General features: G+C 39.4%; 1 protein-coding gene across 8 annotated transcripts in view; it reads left to right on the forward strand.

The window, feature by feature from the left end:
* unm_hu7910 (un-named hu7910) overlaps positions 1–26,899 on the forward strand; it is a 203,341-nt gene that overhangs the window by 141,008 nt on the left and 35,434 nt on the right. For all 8 annotated transcript variants that reach the window (XM_072254504.1, XM_072254526.1, XM_072254509.1 and 5 more), the window contains 3 exons: positions 6,626–6,664; positions 23,555–23,646; positions 25,971–26,057. In XM_072254504.1, the coding sequence (XP_072110605.1) occupies positions 6,626–6,664; positions 23,555–23,646; positions 25,971–26,057 (218 nt within the window). The remainder of the gene's footprint in view (positions 1–6,625; positions 6,665–23,554; positions 23,647–25,970; positions 26,058–26,899) is intronic.

Genomic DNA, 26,899 nt, shown 5'->3' on the forward strand with positions numbered 1-26,899 from the left:
TAAAGATAGCGGAGTGAAGGGAATGGGGAGAAGGCAGGAAAAGGGTACTGATTGTGGATGATCAGCCATGATCACAATGAATGGTGGTGCTGGCTCGAAGGGCTGAATGGCCTACTCCTGCACCTATTGTCTATTGTCTGAACCTTCTACATTCTAGAGAATGAAGACCTAACCTGTACAACCTTTCCGTTAACTCAGGTCCTCAAGTCCTGGTAACATCCTTGTAACTTTTCTCTGCATTCTTTCTATCTTATTTACATCTTTTCATATGTGACCAAAATTGCACACAATATTCCAAATTAGGCCTCACCAACATCTTATACAATTTCAACATAACATCCCATCTCCTGTATTCAATACATTGATTTATGAAGACCAATTAGCCAAAAACTTTCTTTATGACCCTGTCTACCTGTGATGCCACTTTTAAGGAATTATGGACCTGTATTCTAAATCCCTCTGTTCTGCACTCCTCAGTGCCCTACTGCTCACCATGTAAGACCTACGCTGCTTGGTCCTCCAAAAGTGCAACACCTCACACTTGACTATGTTAAATTCTATCTGCCATTTTCCTAGCTGGTACAGATCCCGCTGCAAGCTTTGATAGTCTTTCTCGCTATTCACTACGCCATCATGCAGGAAGTTGACAATGACCTTGCTAAAAAGCCTTAAAGGAAAAAAGAGAAACGGAAAAGGGTTTCAACAGTCGAATTGTGATGGGGCGGGAAATCAAACTGCAACTAATGCTAGAAATCTGGATAAAAACATAGAAGAATGCAATTGGTTAAGCAGTTCTGTAAAGAAAACTATTAAAGTTTCAGGCCAAGGACCTTTCATCAGAAGTCAGGTGGCATTTATAGATATGTGGTCTAAGACTCCAGTTAGAATCAGATATAATACCAAGCCTATGAAGAGTATAGTTCGGTAATGGATAGTGGTATGGAGAGATGAAGTCGACGGCTCGGGGAGTGAATTAGTGACTGGAGCCAAAGGCAATAGATTCAGCCTGAATATTTAATTTGAGGTATATCTGGCATATAAAAAATTCTGAAAATTTGGTTCAATGATGGTTGTATATGAAGTTAGCGCTATTTCATCATCTGGTCAAATGAGTAGTGTATAGATATTGAGCAAAAGACTAATAAAGGGTATAGAGGAGGGGTTAGTGCATAATCATATCGATTTACTTTTCATTGCATTTTATACTGTACTGCACACATATGGCTGATTTACTATCCTTTCAACCCCATTCTCCTGTCTTCTCTCCGTAATGTTTGATGGCCCTGACTAATCCAGAGCCTGTCAACATCCACTTTAAATATACCCAGCCTCCACAGCCATATGTGGCAGTGAGTTCCACAGATTCACCATACTCTGGCTAAAGAAATACCCTCATATCCTGAAAGGATTTTGTTGTTATTCTGAGGCTGTGTCTTCTGGTCCTAAGTTCTCCTGCTATTGGAAACATCCTCTCCACGTCCACTTTATCTAGGCCTATTAATATTCAATAGGTTTCAATGATAACCTCTCTCAATCTTCAAAACTCCAGCAAGTCAGGGCTGGACCATCAAATGCTCTTCACACGTTAACCCTTTCATTCCTGGAATCATTCTTGTGAGTCTCCTCTAATGCCTGCACATCCTTGCTTATATATTCTAATCCTCTTGAAATGGATGATAACATTGCATTTGCCTGCCTTTCTAATGACTCGACTTTCAAGGTACCCTTTGGGGATTGTGCCCTAGGACAGCCAAGTCCCTTTGCACCTCAGTTTCTGAATTTGCTCCCCATTTAGAAGATAGGTAACATCTCTATTCCTTCTACCAAAGTGAGTAACCATATATTTCCCTACACTTCTTTGCCTTTCCGCTTAATCTGTCCAGTCCGTCTGCAACACCCTGCTTCCTCAACACTACAACTTGGCCACAAAGCCAACAATTCCATCATCCAAATCACAGACCTTCTGAAAATCCAAGTAAACAACATCCACTGAGTCTCCTTTGTTTATCTTGCCTGTTACTTTCTCAAAGAATTCCAACAGATCTGTCAGGGCAAGATTTCCCCTTAAGGAAAACATGTTGACTTCGACCTATTTTATCACGTGCCTGCAGGTACCCCAAAGCCTCTAACCAGCCACTGAAGTCAAAGTTCAAAGTACATTTATTATCAAAGTATGTATATTATATACAACTTTGAGACTCATCTCCTTACAGGCAGCCACAAAACAAAGTAGCATGATAGAATCCATTAAAAAACCCACAGAACAAAGACCATCAAACACCCAATGTGCAAAAACAAGGAACAAATCATGCAAACAATAAAGAAGTAAACCAATAACACACAGTATGGGAACTGCAGACTCCCCGAAAGTGAGTCCATAGCCACGGAGTTCAGCACGGAGACAAGTGAAGCCAGTCTAGGGGCCTGATGGCTGCAGATCACAGCCACAGAACCAGTTCAGCGTTGAGTCGTGTAAACCTCACAAAGTAGTGAGGTGAACACCGGTTCGTCTTTCGTCCTTGGCCTTGATGCCTTCATCTTTTTCACTTGGCTCAGCATTCAAATTAACCAAGCATTTGTTTTTCAGTCTTAGGCCCAGGCCCCCACTGTTTCAATCCGGCCCGAAGTCCACTCCAGCAATGGCCAAATCTCGGTTTGTTTTTCACTCTCGGGTTTGGGTCCAACCACTTTGACCCAGTTCCAGGTCCACTCCAAGAATGGCCAAACATCAGCTCATTTTGCATTCTCTGAACCGAGGCCCGCATCTTCAATCTGGCCCCAAGTCCGCTCCAGCAATGGGCAAACATCGGTTCATTTATCGCTGTTGGGCCTGGGCTGGGTGCTACGATCTGGACGCAAGTCTGCTCCAGTGATGGCTACGGCGGCCGTACCTGCATTCTCAAGAGTCCAGTTCACTGAAGTCAGGCAATCTGGCCTATATTTTCCTGTATTTTGCCTCCTTCCCTTCTTAAACAGTGGAGTGGTATTTGCAATTTTCCTAGCCTTCAGAACCATTCCAGAATGTAGTGATTCTTGAAAGATCACTACTAATGCCTAATTTCTTCAGTCACCTCAGAACCCTGGGCTGTAGTCCATTTGTTCCAGGTTACTTATCCACCTTTCCAACCTTTCAGCTCCCCAAACACTGTCACCTTAGTAAAAGAACCGCACCCGCTTCTCCTGCTTCATTTCTTGTCAGATCATCTGGATCTTCTAGTATTTTCATTTCAAATTGAATGCAGTGGAAATTGCAGTGTACTTCCCTTGACCTTACAGGTCTTCTCAGCCTTCATAATCTAAATGATAACAAGCTCAACAGCTAGGGACCATTGATATTGCATATTGCCTTGGTTCTTTATTCCACCTCCATGCTATGCAGGGAGGAGATCACCATTTCATTGTGTGTGTGTTCCAAGTTCCTGGCACAGCAACTCGTAGTCTGAGGGAATTCCCTTTTAAATTACTTGCTTCGGATATTTTATTTAGTTGAATAGAAGAATCACACACTTATTTTAAATAACACAAATCTGTACCTGAAAATGTGGCATTTTAGAACAGTTATCTGCAAACTTGACCAGTACTCTTGGTGTTTCAGATGAAGTTTTATTTATAGCATAAAACAAGTGCAAGTGAAATTGATCAGTGAGAATTTGAAACTACAAAGCAGTTTGCAGAATTCACAACAAAATGAAGAATTACCTAAAGATGCAGATGAATTATGATTATCTGCCAATTCTATATTGACTGTCAGGACTTTTAATTAAAAATTTGTGTTGTTTTGCAGATCTTTAACTCATCACAAAGACCTCAAAAAAGTCATTTGGACCAGGCCACTCTACATTCCACTTAATTTTATTTTTGTTCTTAATACAGCCACTATAAGAGTGAGATCTCTGGAAGATAATGTGATGGAATACACTAAGGATATTTGGAGTATTTTTCATTCAGTATAATATTTTTATGTTGATGTGTGTGTTTTTTTAGAAATTAACCCTTTTTAGTAGCGGTGTGCTTTTATAAATTCTGTATTGCAAATATTCTGACTGTATCAAGTCAATATGAATGATGGGAGTGAGAATTGTTACCAGTCAGTCTTTCTGTATGGTCTCAAGCAAAGTCTGCTTTGTACTAATGTAGAATTGTTACATAAATATAATATATTCACTTAAATGAAAGAGCAATCTATAAATGTGAATTATTTCAATAAACAGAGTGGACTGCAATGAGCATATGCAGCAAATTTAAAGGAAAAAAATCGTTGGAACAAAATGCAACAGAAGAGGTCTTAACTTTTGGTTGGAAATGATTGGAAAAAGCTTTTTTAAAAATATTTGAGGGCACATCCCCCTTGGGTGCTTTCTATAGCTATTGTATGGAAGGACAACGTGATCCTTGCAGAACCTCAGTGTGAAGAGTATTTAATCAGACTGACATTTTTTTTGTAAAAGTGGTTGCAAATGGCAGGGAAATTTCAACTATAACACTTTTTAGTAAGATATGGATCTTTTTTGACTAAATTAGATTTCACATCAGAAGTATCATTCAGGTTTAGCAATAAAATTTACCAGCTGTGATATGTTGCCATCTCTGTATATGCCTTTTGGATGGCCTTGTGTCAGAAAGTGGACAAAACTTAATACATGGTACTTATTTTTAATTAAAGAAAATGTTTTAAATTTATAAAGCCATAGAAAGAGTGAGATATTTGTTAAGGAGATGGGTTAGTTAAAAAAAATGCAAAATATTGCTAATTTGCATCATTAGCAAAGGTTGCTTTTCATGTTCTATTGTATTTTCGTTTTGGTCTAGGAGATTGGTTCTCTTACAAATGACTTGATAGTCAAAAGTTTACATGGGCACTAACTAACTTTAAGCTAGCAATTCTAAATTGTTGCCAAAAATCATGCTAGCATTAAGAAATACTTTGCATTTGCAGTTGATGTAATTTTAGTATGTTGCATAAAGTTTAGGTGCAAATCTATTCAATGTAATGTTTTTTTTGGATATGTCACTTTTGAAAAATAAAATGTTCTAGAATTACATCTGTGAGTCATTGTAGTTTTTTTTTATGTAGATACAATGAATGTAGTTATGCTCTGACTTAAATATAACCAAAACACAAAAGATGTGCGTATTTTAATGTTATACTGTTCTGAAAAAAATGAGGAATGGAAATACAAGACTGCAGATGCTGGAATGAGGAGCAAAAGAACAAACTGCCTGAGGAACTCAGCAGATCAAGCAGCATCTGTGGGGGTAAAGGGATGAGTTGATGCTTTGGGTTGAGGCACTGCATTACAAACCATGATGCGGGTCATCATGTAAGGACTTAAGCTGAAACACTATCCTTTTGCCTCTGCTTGACCTGCTGAGTTCCTGTAGCAGTTTGCTTATTACTGCAATTAGAATGGACGTTTGGCTTCACTGCTGCATGCAGCTTCTGCACACAAGTCAATATAAGCCAAGGATTTCTAATGATGGGTGAAGGTAGTAAGATATAAATTGGGCAGCAGCTAGAAATCATGATGGAGATAAAATATGAATGGGGAAGGAGGGGAAAGAAATCTTCCCATGAAGTGGTCCATAAAAGAAAAAAGTTTGTGAACCTCTTGCTTACAGAAACAGAGTCCCTTAATCTGTTTTCCACAAAGCCGTGCATACAAGGTAGTATTTTTTAAGAGCGTTTTGGGAAATAACATTGCTGACAAATTGTTGAAAAGGCAAATCTTATGCTAAAATGTCAGATTTAGACAGCTGATTTATGCTGACAAGATTTGTGTTGTTTAATCAATCGGGACTCAAATTGCAAAGTGAAGCATCCATTCAAGCAATTTGTTGATGTTTGATGTTTCCCTTGTCATGGTAACCCTGTTCTGGTATTAATTGGGTGTTGAGAATGAGACAGAAAATGTGTGTTCAGAAAACCTGTACCATCCAGAGTCCTCCAAACCATTGCTCCCCTTTTTAGAAATGGAAAGGCATGATCTGTTCAGTAAGTTCTACTATATGCAAAACTTCAAGAGACATATTCTTGCTTCATTTTGACTCATAAATATCTACAGTGCAATTTAGTTACAGTAGTGCAGCTAGTAGAATTTCTGCTTCACAGCTTTAACGATTGTAATCAGTTTTGACCTATGGTGTCTTCTGTGGAGTTTGCATGTTTTCTCTGTGAACTTATGGGCTTACACTGGGTGCTTCAGTTTCTTTCTGCATCCCAAAAAATGTGCAAGGTTACTTGGCCACTTTAAATTGATCTTAGTGTGTGATAAAATTTGAGGAAAGTTGATTGGAATATGGGCAAAAAAAAATGTTTATTCCAAATGGGTGCTTGGTATTTGGTACTACTAAAGTAGGCTGGTCCTGTTCCTGAGGTCCATGACTATGTTTCTAATGCACATGTATACCGATGTGAGGCGGATGCCTGCTTTGTATAATGGTGTTAATCTAGTGTCTTACATAGCATTGGTCACTTAATCTCTTGGAGGTGGTACTTGAAATACAGTTTGCTACCTTGATTGATTTTTTGCAAATTTAGGGAAAAGAACTTTATACAACAATCTGTATTGGTGATGCATTGTAGTTGTTTTCTTCAATCAATGAAATAATTTTTGTAATCTTCCAGAAAAAAGATCTGACTCTGAAGTGAAGAAGGAAGAAAAAGGTAAGCTATGTGTTATGTGTTTCCTAACTGTAGAAGCAATTGAACGGGAAATTGCACAATATATTCAAAATGTAGAGTACATCTTATTGATATACAGATAAATCAAGTAATTCACTAAAGTTTTGACAATTGAATTTGATGAGGTAGGGCAAGTGACAGGCCATTACATCTTAACCAAGTAAATATGAGCGTTGGTAGGAAATGATGAATAAAATGAGCTAAGACTCATTCGGACTTTACTGAGGTAGATCTGCTCCGTGCTCCTCTCTGCATTTTATCATAGAATCTTTTGACAACTCCATTCATTCTTGCTGAAATTTTAAAAAAGTGATGTGGAAATGCAATCCGTAATCCAAAGCCAGTTAAAACGTGTTTCGGAATGGAGCCTGCCACACCACACGATCGGTGAAGTCTCTATTAAACACCTAGAAAGGTTCTTGTGCCGTTTGATTTCAATTAATTATCTTCCAAAATAAAGTTTCTTAGCTAGTCTTATTAAATGCTTATTTTAACTGCTTAATGTACAACCAACTAATTGCTGAAAACAACAAATGGGATATCTATCTTAGTTCAATTCAGCTGATTCTCAGCAAAGCATTTTAAATGGGCTTTAGTTTTGAGTTAACATCCCAGATTACAGGGCAATTTTTGATAATGGTGTGATGTAGTTAGAAGCTGGCAGTTTCCATGTTGTAGAGGATCCATAATAATAATAAATGAGGGCCCATAGATATATGGATAAATGCAAAAGATTTTGAGAAAGGGAAAGAAAGAATCTTTACATGGAATTGGAAGAAAATTTAATTTATTCCTGGTATTAGTACTTTAGGTAGACACTTTTCATGTTGGAAATGGCCTGTTTCCCCCTTGCAGCTTGTACATGCAAAGATTAAATAACTAGATTGGTTGCTTTAAACTGCAGTGAGGAAAAAAAAAACTCCATTGCAATTTTATTTATTTGCAAATATCCTGCCACACCTGTGCAATGACGGTCTCAGATTTGTAACATTGTTGTGGTGGAAAGCTTAATTTCATTGAAAAGGCGAACGTGTACTTTGGGGTTATGTGACAAAAGCTTGAAATCATTTTACACTAGATGGCACTATAAATTAATACATAACTGATGCCCATTTTGAGCTAGATGTGTAAGATAGCATTATCATTTATTTTAGAAAGTGAAAATCAATGTGGGGTTTTCATTACTCATCTGAGAAGATTGCTGTGGGCTACATGTCTCCAACAACTTTTATTCAGAGAACTATTTGCTGTTAAGAGAACAATGAATGCTTTAGACACTGGATATACCATTATACATTTATGAATGTAATTTTGCAACAAGAATGCATTACTATATGGAGAATTGAGCATAAAGTGTCAATTTTATTGCATCACGTGAACACATTACCATATAAATGAGGTATGCTGAAAATTTATAGAGGTCTATCAACACTTGAAATATTCTCCTTGACTGTTAAATTGGGGTATTATCACTAAATTCTTGTCAAATTCTCCGCAACACTTGACAATTGTTCAGATTATTCTCTTCCAGAATCACTTGCATGACCCAGCAAGAAGAGATCTAGTCTAACTGCATTCATAATTTCAAGGTTCAAGATCCATTTATTAACAAAGAATGTATAAATTATACAACCTTGATTTGCTTGCTCACAGGTAGCTACAAAGCAAGAAACCCGAAAGAACCCAATTAAAGAAAAAATAATTAAAATAAAAATAGACAATCTAGGATGGAGGCCTTTTTCAGGAATTTAGATCTCCTAGGCATTTCTTCTGAACAAGAGTCGCTCCTCAATGCTCTGTTATCTATACATGAGATACAGGAAGCTGTGAGACAACTCCAAAGTGGGAAGGCCCCTGGTCCTGATGGACTCATTAGTGAATTCTATAAAGAGTCCACAAGGTTATTATCAGAGCCTATGCTAAACATGTTCAATCATGCATTTAATTGTGGTCTCCTCCCACCATCATTGAGAGAAGCTAATATCTCCCTAATTTTTAAGAAAGGAAAGAGCCCTGAAGATTGTACCTCCTACAGGCCTATTTCATTGTTAAATGTTGACTTTAAAATCTTATCTAAAACCTTGGCGTTGCGATTAGAAACTGTGTTACCTTTTATCATAAAAGAGGATCAAATGGGTTTTGTAAAAGGCCGTAAATTATCTAACGATATCAGAAGATTACTTGATGTGTTTCAGGCACGTCAGCAGCAGGCAGTGAATGGCTTGGTGGTTTCCTTAGATGCAGAAAAGGCCTTTGAATGGCCGTATCTTTTTTTCACTTTAGAACGATTTGGATTGGGCAATAATTTTATTAAGTGGGTGAAGGTTCTTTATAATGACTCTTTGGCAGCAATTCTCACTAATGGTATTAGGTCGGATAATTTTAGTATTCTGAGGGGCAGCCGGCAGGGCTGCCCTTTATCACCACTACTTTTCACACTAGTGATCGAGCCATTGGCTGAAGCTATTTGGCGAGACCCCAAAATATCTGCTCCAGACATAGGACAAAAGTCACATAAAATTACATTATATGTGGATGATGTTCTAATTTTCTTATCAAACCCTGCTATATCAGTGCACCACCTTATGCAATGCATCAATTCATTTAACACCTTTTCAGGTTATAAAATCAACTTTACTAAATCAGAGGCTATGCCTCTGGGGAATCTGCAGCAGGTACCTGATACTCAGGGTGTTTTCCCCTTTAAATGGTCGCAGACGGGTTTTGTTTACTTTGGCATACTTATCACACCTACGTTTGATCAATTGTTCAAAGCTAACTTTACACAGTTATTTGACAAAATCAAACAGGATCTTGAGCGATGGAGCACTCTTCCCATTTCTTGGCTTGGCCGAATATCCTTGCTCAAAATGAACATTCTTCCTCGCCTGCTCTACCCAATACAAATGTCTCCAGTCATTTTCACCCAACAATACTTAAAAAAAATAACCTGATGGCATGAACATCGACTTCTCCAACTTCCGCTAATGCCCCACCTCCCCCTCGTACCCCATCCGTTATTCATTTTTATACACACATTCTTTCTCTTACTCTCCTTTTTCTCCCTCTGTCCCTCTGACTATACCCCTTGCCCATCCTCTGGGTTTTCCCCCCCTCCCCCTTTTCCTTCTCCCTGGGCCTCCTGTCCCATGATCCTCTTGTATCCCTTTTGCCTATCACCTGTCCAGCTCTTGGCTCCATCCCTCCCCCTCCTGTCTTCTCCTATCATTTTGGATCTCCCCCTCCCACTTTCAAATCTCTTACTAACTCTTCCTTCAGTTAGTCCTGACGAAGGGTCTCGGCCTGAAAGTCGACTGTACCTCTTCCTAGAGATGCTGCCTGGCCTACTGCATTCACCAGCAACTTTGATGTGTGTTGCTTAAATGGCTGTTTTGTTTCTTTCATCTGGAACAAAATGTCTAAGTTACAGCTTCCCAGTAGTCTAGGGGGTCTGGATTTTCCAGACATCAAAAAATATCAATTAAGTTTCTTTTTATCTTATGTGGTTGACTGGGTTTGCAGGGACTCCTCCTCAATAGACGTTGAAGCTTCACAAGCAAAATGCCCTATTATTAATTTGCTTTTCCTCAATAAGATGAAACTAGTTGAGGAATATTGTCGCAATCCAATAACAATTAATACAGCCAGGGCTTGGAGGGCGGTGCGACAAATTGAGGGCAACGCAGCAAAAATATCACCCTTCACTCCAATAACCGGCAGTCCAGATTTGGGTTTTCTTTGGAACTTTGGATTTCTAAGGGTATCTTCCATCTAGGAGATTTGTTTGATGAAGGAACGATGATGTCTTTTAGTCACATAGTACAGAAATTTAACATACCCAACAAGGATCTTTCTTGTTTCTTTCAGACAAGAGATTATATACAGAAAAAAACATCATTGTTAACTGATTTCTATAGTTCTGACATAGAAAAGAGGGTGTTTTGTTCTAAGGGTGAAGTCTCTATTAGTACTTTTTACAGCATCTTGAGGGAATGTTCTTGTGGAGAGGCTAAGCAGCTGGATAGGGTCTGGGAGGAAGAGCTGGGAGTAGAAATTACAGCTGAAACATGGAAGACATCTGTGATAATGCAAAGAAGATTTCAGTTTGTAATAGAACTAAAGCATTGCAGCTCAAAGTTCTGCATAGAGCCCATCCGACTCCCGATGGTCTCTCAAAATTTAAGACGGGGGTTTCTTCAATGTGTTCTAAATGTAAATACTGCAACTTTCACCCATTGTTTTTGGACTTGTCCCAAACTTCAGACATACTGGGGTGATAGAAGTGTTCTGATGCCTGATATCTGTGAGGGGAGAAATGTAAATGTAAGTGTATCTGGAAATTGAAAGTTTTGTTATGCTGAGCAAAAAAAAATGTTTTAATTATATTAAAAAAACATAAAAATAGAAGACCAAGCCTGTATGTGCAAGAGAAAGAAAAAAAAAATACAAATCGTGCAAACAATTGATGCAAGCAACAGCATTCCGAACCAAAATTCTGAACCCTGGAGCAGCCCGGAATAGGCCTAAAGCCTCACTCATCAGTTCATTATATTAGCGGGCACAGGGCAGAATCACCTCTCCTTTTGTTCACTTACCTTAACCACCATCCTTAACTTCACTCTTTCACTTGCATGGTGCCACTTTGTCATTTAGTTTTCACATCTATACCTGTAGCACAACTATATCTGCTACATTTTTAATCCCTCTACTGCCTCTTTCCTTAAATGAGTATCAGATTCGTTGAGGTATAGAGAAGTATAAGAAGTAGGAGAATGGATGTGGATTCTACAGTCCCTTGACGCTGCTCCTGTATTCACTTCAGCCTTCCTGACCAATACACTTACCAAGTGTAATGCAGAGAATGGAGAGCTATGCATTACAGCCCTTGCTCTTTTGTTTTTTTTTCTTTGAAGGTTATATAACCATGCTGTTTTGAATCTTTGCAGTGTGGAAATGGCAGCTAAGTGGCCTTAATGACTGCTGCACCTGATGTGATTATTTGCCATAGCGATCAGCAGCAGGGTGGTTACATTAAAAATGATGGTGCTCCTACCTGCTGTAACTGTAGAACTCTCGAGTAAAGATGCTTCTACAGCCATGTCAGGAGCTCAGTGTGGCCAAACATGCAGCTTTTTTTAATGTGTTCCAGCTCTCTGATGTGCCCTTCACCAGATGTTGTGTGTGATGGTACTGATCTGCCTGTTTTGTTTTGAATTTACTTCATACATTAGGTATTGTCTTTTTGACATTGTTCTTCACAATACCAAAGAGGTTTGAGACCTGATCTCATCATTATCATTCATGACTGAGCTTCCCATGAAAAACACATTTTCAAATAGGACCATCATAAACGTGCAATTCTTCCATCCGTACTCCTAGACTGAAATTGCTACGGAAAGCTAAGTTTTTCATGATCTTTGATTTAGTCTTTTAAAATGCACTGAGTAAGTTCAGTGACCTGGATCATACTTGAAAAATGAAAGCAAGTCCAGGGCTGGTATGTTTGACGAAGATGCATAGATATCTTCAAGTTTACAGATAGTCAAATTGATCAGTTTGTCCTTTTAGGCCAGGTATAGCAAAATCAAAGTTGAGTTTATTTGTATGTGCATGTATGTGTGGGTTCAATGAAAAGCTTACTTGTAGAAGCATCACAGACACAGAATAACTCACAAGAAAAATAATAATCACCATTTTTCAAGAAAACATAATTAAAACAAAAGAAAGCAAGGTCCATTTTAGTGCAAGATGGCCATAGTATAGCTAAACTATAGTGATTAGGCTCTTTCTAGTTGGTTCAGGGACAAATGGTTGAAGCGAAGTAGCTGCTCTTGAACCTGGTGGTGTACGACTTCAGGCTTCTATACCTCCTACGTGATGGTAGCTGCTAAAAATTGGTATGGCCTGGTTAGTGGAGTTTGATGAGGGGCAATACTTTCCTGAGGCAGTGCCTCCTGCAGGTACAACCAGTGGTGGAGAGGAATGTGCCTGTGATGCATTGGGCAAAGTCCACTACTCTCCACATGTGCGTTTGAACTTCCATACCAGACCATGATACAACCAGCTTGAGCTTTCAACAGCATATCTGTAGGAGTTTGTAAGAATGCTCAGTGACATGCCATGCCTCCTTAAACTGCTTAGGAGGAAAAGATGCTGGCCCACTTTTCATATGATTGAATTTACGTGCTGAACCCAGAACAGATTAATCAATATGTTAACGCCCAGGAGTTTAAACCACAGATTCTCTCCACTACTGATCCCTAAACGTAGACTGGCATACGTTCATATTCCTTCCCTGTACTGCAGTCAAAATTCAACTCTTTTGTTTTACTGACTTTATGGGAGAAGTTGTTTTTGTAGCAGCCACTCAACCACATGACCTACCTCACTCCTGGAAGCTGACTCTTCTTCACCTGCTATTTACCTAACAGCCATAGTGTCAACGGAAAATTTTGAAAATGGTATTGGAGCTGTGCTTAGACACACAGCCATGTGTGTATAGAGAGTAGAGGAAGTGGCTAATCATGCAGCCTTGAGATGCACCTGAATATTGTCGCCGATCTTCACTAGTTAATGTCGGCCGATGAGTAAGTCGAGTATCCAGTTGCAGAGAGAGGTACAGAGGCCCGGGTCTTGAAGCTTTGTGAAGAACTTGGGTGGGAGCACATGTGATTGTTTTATTTTTTTGTCAGGTTTGACATTATAAAGGGCAAGGTAATACCAATTTACTTTTAATGCTTTTAATTATTTGAAAGGTTATTTTTCAATCCAAGGAATAGTGAATAGAGGCATGCCATTATTCATGAGCCTCCAGTCCCAGAAACAGCCTTCCACCATCACCGTCTTCCTTTATGGTAGGAAGCAAACGATGATAGTGGAAGGCTGTTTCTGGGACTGGAGGCTCATGAATAGTGGTATGCCTCAGGGCTGGTGATGGGCTCATTGTTATTTGTCATCTACGTCAGCAATTTGGATGAGAGCATACAAGGCATATTTTAGTACATTTGCAGATTACATTAAAATAGGTGTTATGGTGGATAGTGAAGATGGTTATCAAAATTGTTAAAGGATCTTGATCAGGTGAGTAAGTGGGCTGAGGAGTGGCAAATGATATTTAATTCAGATATGTGTGAGATGTTGCATTTTCTAAAATCAAATCAAGATTGGACTTCAACAGTGAACATTAAGACCCTTTTGAGTGTTGTAAAACAGAGGGAACTTGGAGTTCAAGTACATGCTTTCCTGAAAGTTGGAGTCACAGATAGACAGGGTATTGAAGGAAGCTTTTGATACACTGGCCTTCATCAGTCAGGTCACTGAGTATAGAAATTGGGAGATTGTGGTGTGGTTGTACAAGATGTTGGTGAGGAAGCACTTGGAGGATTATGTTCAGTTTTGGGAAAGATGTCATTAAACCAGGAAGAATACAGAGAAGGTTGAAAAGGATGTTGCCACAACTTGAGGGACTGAGTTGTAGAGAGTGGTTAGACTGGATAGGACTTCCTCCTTGAGTAGTAGGAGACTGAGAAGTGATCTTATAAATGCTTGAGAGACATAGATAGAGTGATTGCACTTAGTATTTTTCCCCAGAGTTGGAATGTTGAGAACTAGATAGCATAGATCTAAGTTGAGAGGGGAAAGATTTGGTAGGAGCTTGAAGGACAATGTTCTAATTTTTTTTTCTGGTATGTGGACCAACCTTTGCCATGAGTGGGAATTTTTTACATGCTTGAAAACTGTGGGGCACTTGGATATTAGCATTATGTAAAATAAAATTCCAGCTGTATGGCAACAAAGGCTATGTGTGTGGGAGCATCTCAGTTACTGCGCAGGCACATAGCTCAAAGGGAACAGTGCTGAGGGACAGCTTCTTTTTACACAATGGGTTGTATGTATCTTGAATCAGCTGCCAGAGGAAGAGGTTGAGGCAGGTACAATAACAACAAAAAAACAGTTTGATATGTACAGTACAGAGATAGAAAAGATTTAGAAAATTATGGGCCAAATGTTGGCATATGGGATTAGCTTGCATGGAGCATGAGCTTTTGGGGCTGGTGGTTCTTTCTCCATGCCATATGACTCAATTAGTTAAATTAAGTTTAAATTTTAATAACTTTTAAATTATATACTTATTTTTTCCCTTGACTTTAAATGATATTTAGAAGCCCTCACACTATTTACAACAGTCAGGGCTTTACAGGCTGAGAGAGCTTACAGTGGTGTTTCATGGATGGACCTTCCCTGTGTGTTGGAGGCCTTCCCAATCATCAGGCCATGCTGCCTGCATCTGGGAATGCTTCAGCCTGATCCAGACCAAATAATTATAGGCCAGGTTGTTTAACCCATCCCTAACAGTTTACATCAGTTTTTCTTAGCAGATGATCAGAATCTCACTGGAGACATGTGTCTCTCTGAATTCACTATCCTTCCAGTATGACAGATCCTTGCTGCTACACTCTATTGAGCTCAAAAACAATGGGTCTTCCGAGACTTTGCATTGGTGGACTGTCAGATGTTAGGCATGGAAGGCAAATTGTGTGTTCCAGCAGGGATCGTGATCACATTGGCCATTGAAAACCAATCTGTCATTGTTTTGTGGAAAATACTATACACTCTTTATTTACCTACCACTCATTATTAACTTCAAGACATCAAAGTGCTTGGACTATGTAGGCTGTTCCCAGGTTACAAATTCCCAACTCCCATAATATTATTAAATTCAAAAGTCAAATGTATGTACATATGTTAATTCCTAAAAACTGCAGAACTAATGATTTTGGTGTATTTGCTGACCAATAGACAGAATTGGCTTATTGAAGTCTGTAAAATCGGAACCCATTCGTTACCCAGGGACAGCTTGTGTGTTGAAAGTGCCATTTGAGCGGGGGAAGTAAAAATAGTTAAGAGAATGTAGTGGGACAAAGAAGGAAGATCTGGTAGTTTTAGAAGGGAAGTAGCATCTCATCTACTCTGTTTACTGAGACCAAACACAAATTTCAAAGTTGAAAAATGCCTGTGAGAAGATTCAGTTAAGTTGTGGTCACATTAGCCGCACGACATTCACAGGGGCCATGCAGCAAATGTGTAGGATCTGCACTGTATCCCAGCTGTCATGACCTTCTTGTGGTTGTGTTAATGTTGCTTAGCTGCAAACAGTAAGCTGCTAAATGACATTTACAGCATGTGGCAAAATACATCAGTTATGATTGATAGGAAATTTGTGGTATTGGCTCTGCAATGAAGACAATTTGGTACTCACCCAATCTTTAGGGCAGTGTTGTACTTGTGAACTTTTGTAGTGTTTACTCTCCTCGGTAGTTGAGATCGTAGGAGTTATTGCAAAACTTCTTTCCTACCCTCCACCCCCCTTTTGTTTGAGTTGATCACTTCTGAGGAGTGGAGGGTCTCTGTGCACTATTTCTCTTAGCAAGGACTGAGTATTGCACACCAGCTACCATAAAGTCTCAACAACATATGGTCCTGGTCCAAAGTGATTGGGGACCAAGTTCTGCTCCATGGACTGTGTAGATAAGTATGCAAATGACCGTGGGCAGATGGACACAGAAATGGCCACAGATGTATGTTTTGTCAACTTGGTTTTGCTTCCAGTACGTCTCTTAGTAAATGATTACAATTTTCTTCTGTACCAAGATTTTTTTTAACAATGTTCATTATAATTTCAAAAAATCCTTGCAGGTTCTATGCTCATTGAAAATGAAATCCCAGGGAGATTCCTGGTGCATCATTCATCATTAAGTTACTTATTTAATAAGTACATGCATTTTAGACTGACCAGATATAAATCCAGCAATTCCTGTGCATTGTAGTGGCTAAAGCATGCTAAATTAGAATCCAACATTAAAGAGGTTAACCATTTACAGAATTTTATCAATTAATTGATATATTTGATACAAGACCAAGCGAATTTAGTGTACCATCAATTTAGATATTTTATGCATAAAACTTTGATTCAGTCAAAATAAATGAGAATTACTGCACATGCCAATGTGAGATCAAGTTGCTGTGATTTTAAAAAGCATTTTGGTTTTAATTATTCGTTATATGACCCAGCCATCTTGAGGGACTTGAGGCTTATCATCATGTACTCAAGTAATATGTGAGGTGCACGGTTTTGTCTCCAAATCTTATCAACACCACCATGGCAGTGTCTGCCATAAGTGCAATAATTATACAGTAGTGCAAACATCTTAGGCACATATATATGCATATATATAGCTCTGGTGCCTAAGACTTGCACAGTACTATATTTGTCAACGTAAAATGGAGAGCGAGTTTGTAAATCTGGTGGGAACAAAGTATGTTGGGAATGGCGAGGGTGGAGTGTAGCGGGTGGGGTGTGAGACAGGTGGCAGGGAAAGAGTGCCAGGAGTGGGGGTAGTGTGGGTGCAGACACACGCAGCCCTGAGTAAGTAGGCAATGTAATTTGATTCCAAACAATTGGTTTATTAATCATTGCAGAATGTCTCTCTGCTGCTTCCTGCTCCCTCCTCTCTCCCTTCTCCTTTTCCCAACCATGACTTCCCTCTCCCTGCCCCCTTCCCACTCTCAGTCCACAATTGAGACCCATATCAAAATCAGGTTCATCTTCACTTGGTGCGAAGACAATAACCTATCCCTCAACGTCAGCGAGACGAAGGAATTGGCTGTTGACTTCAGAAGGAGTAGCGGAACGCATGACCCAATTTACATCGGTGGTGCACAAGTGGAACAGGTCAAAAGCTTTAAGTTCCTCGGGGTCAATATCACAAATGACCTGACTTGGTCCAACCAAGCAGAGTTCACTGCCATGAAGGCCCACCTGCGCCTTTACTTCCTGAGAAAACTAAAGAAATTTGGCCTGTGCCCTAAAACCCTCACTAATTTTTATAGATGCACCATAGAAAGCATTCTTCTAGGGTGCATCACAACCTGGTATGGAAGTTGCCCTGTCCAAGATGGAAAGAAGCTGCAGAAGATCGTGAACACGGCGTAGCACATCACACAAACGAATCTTTAGTCCTTGGACTCACTTTACACTGCACGCTGTCAGAGCAGTGCTGCCAGGATAATCAAGGACACGAGCCACCCAGCCAACACACTTTTCGTCCCTCTTCCCTCCAGGAGAAGTCTCAGGAGCTTGAAGACTCGTACGGCCAGATTTGGGAACAACTTCCTTCCAACTGTGATAAGACTGCTGAACGGATCCTGACCTGGATCTGGGCCGTACCCTCCAAATATCCAGACCTGCCTCTCTTTTTTTTTTGCACTAACTTACTTTCCATTTTTCTATTTTCTATTTATGATTTATAATTTAAATTTTTAATATTTACTAATTTTTACTATTTTTAATATTTAATATTTGTAATCCAGGGAGTGGAAAGCGCAGAATCAAATATCGCTGTGATGATTGTACATTCTAGTATCAATAGTTTGGCGACAATAAAGTATAAAGTATACTTACATATGTCATGAAATTTGTTTTTTTTGTGGCAGCAGTTCAGTGCAATACGTAGAATTACTACTACTACTATACTACTACGTCGACTCAGGCCTAGGGGGCCGGCATCGGGCACGATGATGGACTCCCCACTTCTCCCTCTCCTTCATCAGTGTGTTCTGTTCATCTACATTAGCCACGCCGCTGTTTTCTAGGAGCGTGTTGACCATAGTCTTGAGAGGGCGTCCAGGGTTCATCCTCCCATACTCGGGCTCCCATATGATGACTAGGCTGGCAGGTAGCTCCGGGTGGCGTAGACAGTGCCCCGCTAGTTGCAGTCTTCTGGCCTGGATTTTAGTGGTGAGCATCGGTAGGTCGTCATAGAGCTCAACGTTCGTCATGTGCTGTTGCCAACTCACATCAAGAACCATCCAGAGCATTCATGTATAGCAACCATCTAGAGACTTTCACATTGTCTTGGTGAGTATCCACGTCTCGCATCCATACGTGAGAATGGACTTTATGACTGCTATGAAGATCCTGTTTTTAAGCTCTATGGTCAGGTTCGACTTCCAGATTTCCTTCATGTCGTTCATAGCCCTCCACGCCAGCACCTTCTGAATCTTTATGTCCTTCTCCAAACTCATCATTCTTGACCCAAGGTACTTGTAGTCAAAGACTTTCTTAATGATATTATTTTTTACGGTCTTGAGAGTACCTTCGTCGCAGTTAAACGCCATGTACTCTGTCTTTTTAGCGTTTAGATGAAGTCCAACTTTATTGCACTCAATTTCCACTTTTGTCAGTCGCTGCTGTGCTTCCTCCATCTGGTCAGAGAGCAGGACTACGTCATCTGCAAAATCGAGATCTGTGAGCGTAACTGGTCTGACCCTTTTGGTTCGCCAGGTTTTATGGTAAAACCAAGCTTGTCATGATCTTTGGTAGCTTGACGTAGAGTGTAATCAAGGACAATTATAAAGATGTAGGGTGCCAGAGTGTCTCCTTGCAGCACACCAGCTAGGAGCTCGAACACTGCTGTTTCTCTGTCTGATGATACAACTTTCGCCATGGTTTTGGTATAGCTGGACTGTATTGCTCTCAGTAGACGGTCTGGCACTCCGTAAGCTTTCAGGATCTTCAGCATTTTACCTCGGTGAATGGAGTCAAAAGCTTTGCGAAAATCGATGTAAATAAGCACGGCCGGTAGGTCGTTCTTCTTGACTTCCTCGATGATTCTACGGAGAGCAAGTATTTGCATTACTGTTGTGCGCTTCTGCTGAAAACTATTCTGATTGAATCTTAGCTTAGGGTCAATGGTGGTACGAATCCTATTCAAGATCATCTGATTCTATAGCTTTGCTAAGATGCAGGTCAAGCTGATACCACGGTAGTTACCTGTCTTTGTGAGGGATCCAGACTTGGGGACTGGGATAATGTTTGAGAGCGACCACTGTTCTAGTTTGTCACGTTTCATCAGTGCTGTATTACGTATGTCCAGCAAGATGTCATCCAGGTCGCAGTTCTTCAGGACATCTGGTGGTATCCCATCTGGTCCAGCGCTCCTGCCCTGTTTGAGTGCATATTTGGCCTTCTTCAGTTCCTCAATGGTGAATGGGCCATCATCGATTTCGACTTGCTTTAGTATCGTGGGTATGTCCTCTTCTTCCATGATCATTGGAGGGCTTCCCAGCAGGTTCTTAAAGTGGATAAATCATGTCTGGACACAGTCCTCTGCTGTTTTACCACTTATTTGACCTGTTGGGGACTTATTTCGTCTGCTGATCTTGTTGACTAGGCGCCATGCTTCTCCATGCTGCTTGTCTTTATTGGCAGCTTCTATCTCTCTAATCCTCTCAACTAGTTCCTCTTCCTTCAGTCAGTCGTAGGTGGCAAAGAGATTTTTCTTTGCTGTCTTGAACTTGTCTCTTAGCTCTTCTGTTTTGCTCCTTCTAAGTTCGGCATGACAAGCATTGACCACACTTCTGCTGCGACGACGTCAGGATGTTTCAAGATCAGGCTCTTCTTGACTTAAGTAGAATTACTACAATACTATGCAAAGGTCTTAGGCACCCTAGCAATATATACAGTATATACCTAAGACTTTTGCACAGTACTGTATGTGGCAACATAATTTGTTCGGCAACTAGACATTTCTAAATAATTAATTGCATCTATTAATGTTAAAACTGTATTTTACACCCCACTAGGGAGAGGCTGAAACTGCGACTGTATTTCACAATATGGATTAGGGCACGCTAAATGGTGCAAAACAGCATAAAAAAGCCCTGCTTTCACTACTATATTTCCATTAATTTTCATGTCTTTACTTTTGAAATCTAAACCTCTGGATCGTTGTGCCTTCCCCTGATGCAGTATTTATTCTATTAAAGAGCCTATGAACATTTCAAAATTTAATTAATTATTATTTGAAAGCGAGGTTTTATGTCAAATCCTGATATTTTAAGGATTGGTCTACACAAGTGTTAAATTCCGATAAAATATCAACAGACCAAACAAATATCTACATAAACAAATACAAGTTTCCCCCGCCACCCGAAGGTAGAGTGTTCCTATGAAACAGTTCGTAAGCCGGAATGTCGTAAAGCGAAGAAGCAATTACCATTTATTTATATGGGAAAATTTTGTGAGTGTTCGCAGACCCAAAAATAACCTACCAAATCATGCCAAACAACACATAAAACCTAAAATAACAGTAACACATAGTAAAAGCAGGAATGATATGATGAATACACAGCCTATATAAAGTAGAAATACTTTTCCACAATCATTGCCTGAACTGTTCTTCGTAGCGAAAATCTTACGCAAGTGCTCTCCGCAGAAACATGGCGCAAGCGCTCTCCAGTAACCTTTAAGCTATAAAGCTGCCAAATCATACCAAATAACACGTAAAAATACACAGCCGATATAAAGTAGAAATAATGTATGTACAGTGTAGTATCACTTACCGGAATTGGGAAAGCGCGGAGCACGCTGATGATGGTGTGTTAGACTGAGTCGTCGAAGATTGGGTGGTGCAGTGGCCCCCACCCTCCGGGCAGCGAACAGATACCGATTCGCAGAGAATGCAGCGGTAGCCAGGGGGGCACACAGCACATCTTTAAGAAAAAAGCTGAAATAAACATGCTAATTAATTAGGTGCCGCTCGGCATGTAATTGTCGGCCCAGATCAGTGCTGATTGCCGATTGCATCGCCTCTGATCTGGGCCGACAGCTACATGTCGGGCGGTACCTAATTAATTAGCTTGTTTATTTCGGCTTTTTTCTTAAAGATGTGCTGTGTGTCTCCCGGCTACTGCTGCATTCTCTGCGAATCAGTATCTGTCCGCGGCCTGGGTGATGGGGTGGTGGGATACTGGGGTGTCATCTTGTCATCTGTTTCCATTAGAGCAGGCAGCTCATCTTCTCCTATGACTGCCTCAATGTCGAAGGTCGAGGTTCGTCGTCTGCTGTGGCTAATGTGGAAGGCTTGCTTGATTGCTGAGCCTCGCGCATTTTTCTATCATACAGTTCTTTGTAAGCACTCAAACCATCCTGCAAATATCCCCTAAACCGATGTACCCTTTCAAAATTAAAGTCGTACTTTATCATTACTCATTCAGTTTCAATTGTTATCCTTTCCTCTTCCAATTGCATCAGCTCTTCCTCTATCAGTTCTTGGTCATGGGATGCCAAGACCTCTTCAACACCATCTTCATCAGCTTCCACAAGCCAAACTCACTTTGCCCTTACTTCGTTCACCATGATCAAAACGCTTAATTATGTCTAGTTTTACGCTAAGTGTAGCACCCTTACGAGCTCTTTCAGGCTTTTCCGATACCTTAGAACTCATCTTGCAAATGACTGCTCACAGGCATGTGTTTAAGCAATACCGGCGAGAATGCCGTTCCGCAGGCTGCTTTTTGTCGTGCGCTGCCTTTTATCACGCGCTGATTTTTTTCGCGCGCTGCTTTTTTCATAACAGTGAAAACACATTCTGTTAGCGAAAACAGGTAACTAATGTAGGTCTTTCGTAACAGTGAGGTTTCGTAAAGCGAACGTTCAAAAGGCGGGAGACACCTGTATTCAATTTTCCAATGATTGTGAAGAGTTGTTGTTTAAGTTGTGAATGAAGGAATTAAAAATTCTGACAGAAACATTGCTATCTTCTTTGCAAGTTGTGAGCAGTTCAATTTTTTTTTACTTATTTGGGTTTATCTTGGCTGCACAAGACCCGTTTTCAAATGGGTCTTGCAGCCAACAACTGACAAAAAAAGGCTAATGAAATGGACCAATAAATAAGTTATGAAATTTTATGCAAAAGATTGTGAAGTGGTGCATTTCTAGAAGATTTAAAATAAGTGTAATTGAATATTTGTAAAGATAATGCAATGATAAGAACACATCAAGTGCAGATATTTCTGAAGACGATGGGTCAAGTTGAGAATGCTTTCGATATAAACCAAAGCTCAGGATCTTAGGCACAGAGTGCTACAACAAAGTTATGCCACACCTTTTGAAATCATTTGTCATCTTCTCCCCACACCTCACCCTCACTGATGGCCATCACACTTCATAAAAGTTAAAGGAGAGGATGCAGAAATTTTGTTTTTGAAATGATACCAGGAATGCAAAATATGGAAAGATTGGAGATGCTGGTGTTTCTGCTAGAACAGAGGAGGTGAGAGATTTCAAAAGATGTTCCAAATCATGAATCGCTTTGCTAGGGTAAACAGGAACTTGTGGTTCTAGTGGCGGCAGGTTTGTAACCCATCGTACAAAATTAAACTAACTTACAGAAAGAAGGTGAGATGAGTACAGTTTTTAGTACAGTGAATGTTCTGATGTGGGATATGCCTTCAATGACAGCTAAAGAACAAATTGAATTGAATTGACTTTATTACTTACATTCTTCGTATACATGAGGAGTAAAAATCTTTACATTATGTCTGTCTAAATGTGCAATGTGCGATCTAGAGTATGTACAACAGGACAGTCAATATAACAGAAATACAATTGTATCAGTGATTGCTCAGTGATACTCAATTGTTGCTTTCAAAAGGGAGCAGGATATGTTATTGAGTAATTGGTTAAAGAGCTGTGGCAACATGATTATCAAGTGGAAATAATGAAAATCTCTTAATGAGCCAGCATATTCATGAAAGGCCAAATGGCTCCTTTTTGTTTTGTATTAAACTGTAATACGGACCCTAAATTTGCATGGAGGTTGCCCTAGTATAATTCAGGATAGGGATTATTGGAAAATACCAGAGAAAAGCATAAACAGAAATTGAGAATCCGAATACAATCAATTTCATGCATAAGCTTTTACGGGAGATCAGTAGGACTCTATGGAAATTTTTAACTACTTTTGAGAACTGTATTGTTTACCTTTTGGAATACTTGTATCATACAGCTAATGGTGGTTGTTCTATTAGTTCCAGCTAAGAAGAAGAAACCAAAACTCTTGAATAAGTTTGACAAGACCATTAAATCCGACTTGGATGCTGCTGAAAAACTGCGGAAAAAGGTGAACTATAAAATTCAATATCTTACCTGTGAGGCAGCATGTACTGTGATTCTGCTTAAACAAATTCTGCAAATTTTAACAATACCAAATAATGCATTGCTAAGTGCACTATTTTTTAATGTTTCTTAATTGTACACGTGATTTTTTTTTGTGTTCTATCGCTGAGCAGCAGTGAACCATCTGATTGGCCTATCAGAGTTCTCTTTGGGAACTAGTTGACTTGATCAGCATTTCTGATCTGGCTATTGTTCACGATTGCACTTAATATAAATAAATAAATACTTTCAAATGCTTAAACTTAACAGGATTTCCTGGTGTGAAGTAGCTTTTATAAAGATTATCCACCACAGTGATCGTGATCTTTAGCATTTGAATAACTTGGAGAATAATCATATGCTGATGATCATAATTGATGTTTCAACTCCAGAAATTGTGGCTGCTAATTACTATCAAGGTTCTTGAGAATCCTCCACCATTTGCAGAGTTCTGCAGTTCATAGCAATAATCTAAGCAGAGTATGTTTAGATGTAAATAATTCAAAAAGATTAAATTTTTTAAAAAGTAACAATTATTTTATTTTACTATTCTATTTTACCTATTTTATTTTTATCATTTCCAATTTATTATTAAAACTTAAATAGTAAAGGTAAAATAAGTAAAGCTGTTATCTGTTTTTATCTTTTCTCACAAAGTTCGCAAATGCATTCAAATGAAAAAGATTGCCATTTTCATGACAGACCTTCCCTTTAGGGAGTCGGTGATCTACTACAGGACTTCATGACCAGTGGATGACCAAACGAGGCATCTCAGTCCTAACTTGTTTTCTCTCTTTTCCATTTCTGATTAAAGTTCTTGGACCTGAAACATGAACTTTTTTTCCATTTCCACAGAAGCGCTCTGACCTTGTTGAGTGTTTCCAGCATTTTCTCTTTCTTTTCATACAGTGAAAAGCTTTCTTCTGTGGAAATAGATAAATTTGTCACCCTTATCACTGAATATCCTAACTTTGAGCTCTTCTTGTAACACTTATAGGAAAGGATTTTGGTAGAGTTTACATTTTACTCACCACATTAATCTATGCCTAGATGCCTCCAGATTTTACTGCAGTGTGAGAATCTGTGGAGCTGTGAATGCAACTGAACATTCTTCAGTCATCAGCAAATATCTCCACTCATCATTGATGAAGCAATTGAAGATGCTTGAATTCAAGTTTATTGTTGTCGTTTTATTGTTACGCGGGATGTAAATGCCAGGAACATTAGATTCTCAGCTCAGTGATGAGAACAAATAGAAGTTAATGCAAACTTAAATTAGCATTAATCATAAGTAATTTGCACATGTGCAAAGCAAACAACAAAATAAACATAACGTTCGCATGGAATTAAGAGAGAAATAAAATATAGGTCGAGATAGGTTAGTTCAAGAACCTGATGATAGTGTGGAAGAATCTGTTGTGGCATCTTGAGTTGTGGGTGTTCAGGTTCCTGTACCACCTCCTGATGGCAGAGGATTGGCTTGGATAATGGTGGTCCCTGATGATTGATGCTGTCTTCTTGAGACATCACCTGTTGTTGATGGGATATAGAGATTGTCTGCCTAACTCCTGCAGCTCCAGTCATCTCATTTATCGTCCCTTGTGCAGAACATGACTTCAGCCAGTGTAAGGATTTCCCCTTATTTCCTGTTACCTGATTTTTTACCCATGTCCCTTTGGAGCTGCACTCTGTCAAGTGATGCCTTGATCACAAGGACAGTAGCACTCATCTTGCTCCTTTCGTTCTTCATTCACATTTGGGTTTGTGTGTAGGTCCAGAGCTGAATGATCCTGGTGAAATCACTCTGAATATCATTGAACAGGTTGTTAATATGTCATACCATTAACGCTGTTAATAATGCCTTTCCTCACCTTACTCTTGATACAAAGTAGACATACAGGGCAGTTGCTAGTTGGCTGGGGTTTGTCATGCATTTGTGTGACCACCTGTTTCTTGGTAATACATGCAGTGATTCAAACTAACTGAAGATTGACTTCTGTTGTGGTGGTGACCTCAGAAAGATTCCGTGATGGATCTCCACTTGGTACTTCTGGGCGCTGAAGAGGATGACCCATTTTGCCTTCAGTTTGCATTGCTCATAATATTTGATAATGATGAAATCAAAGAGTCAGCTCAATTAGGGTAGAAGTACCCAAGTTAAAGCTAACAAAAAAAAATTAGATTTGATATCAGGTAATTTATCATTGATGAACATTTGGAATGGACTATTTTTATTTACAAAGAAGTACAAATGTTTCCAAGTATTAAAACTTTTTCTTTATGCTTTAGGGTAAACCTGAAGAAGCCCTGCAGGCATTTAATGAACTTCTCAAAAGATATCCCCAGAGTCCTCGAGCTAAGTATGGAAAAGCAGAGGTAAGTACACTAGGGGGTTGAGTGTGCTGTACTTTTCATCCGCTGTGGCTATGAGAGAGAGATGAAATCCTTGACAGGAACCCACCCTGGCCTTTTTTTACCATATGCTTCTCTATGTCAGCATAATTTAATGGGAGATCCAGTCCAGCTTTAGCACCACATGATTGTGTATATTGCACCACTCTATTGTGTATATATGTAGTGTGCTAGGTAAGGGTTGTCTTATTGTTTATCTACAGTTTATTTGAAAGTTAGTTTAGTATTGTAAATGGTGAAAAATTGTTTAAGAACTATTTGTACAGTTGCAAGGACTCACGATTTTATTCAATGTTTTTCAGTTATTTCTGTGCCCTTTGTTAATTAACTAAGCCATACCATTGTTGGTAGCTGAAGAGTACTGCATGTTAATGAACAACATGTTGTAAGAACAGTCAGTGGAGATCTTTATAAAGCAAATATGAAAATGGATCAGGAAAATTGTACAAAGACTGGCTTCTAAGTATTTGATATTTATCTCTCACCTCCGATCTAGTGCAGTGTAAACAAACCGCAGAAAATTAACATCTTTATAAGCATTGCTGTTTTGTAAGTGCCTTGTTCAAAGTCCAAAGTACATTTATTATCGAAGTATGTAAGCAGGCAACCACAAAATCAAAGAAACCCTATAAAACCCATTTAAAAAAAGACAGTCAAACACCTATTCTGCGAAAAAAAAAGAACAAATCATGCAAACAATAAAAAATAAACAATTAACACTCAGAACTTAAGTTCACGAAAATGCATCCAGAGCCACAAAGTCAATTCATTGCTGCAGCCGGTCCAGGAGCCCGTTAGTTGAACTT

The sequence above is a fragment of the Mobula birostris genome, chromosome 1 (assembly GCF_030028105.1).
Source record: "Mobula birostris isolate sMobBir1 chromosome 1, sMobBir1.hap1, whole genome shotgun sequence".
Lineage (NCBI taxonomy): Eukaryota > Metazoa > Chordata > Chondrichthyes > Myliobatiformes > Myliobatidae > Mobula > Mobula birostris.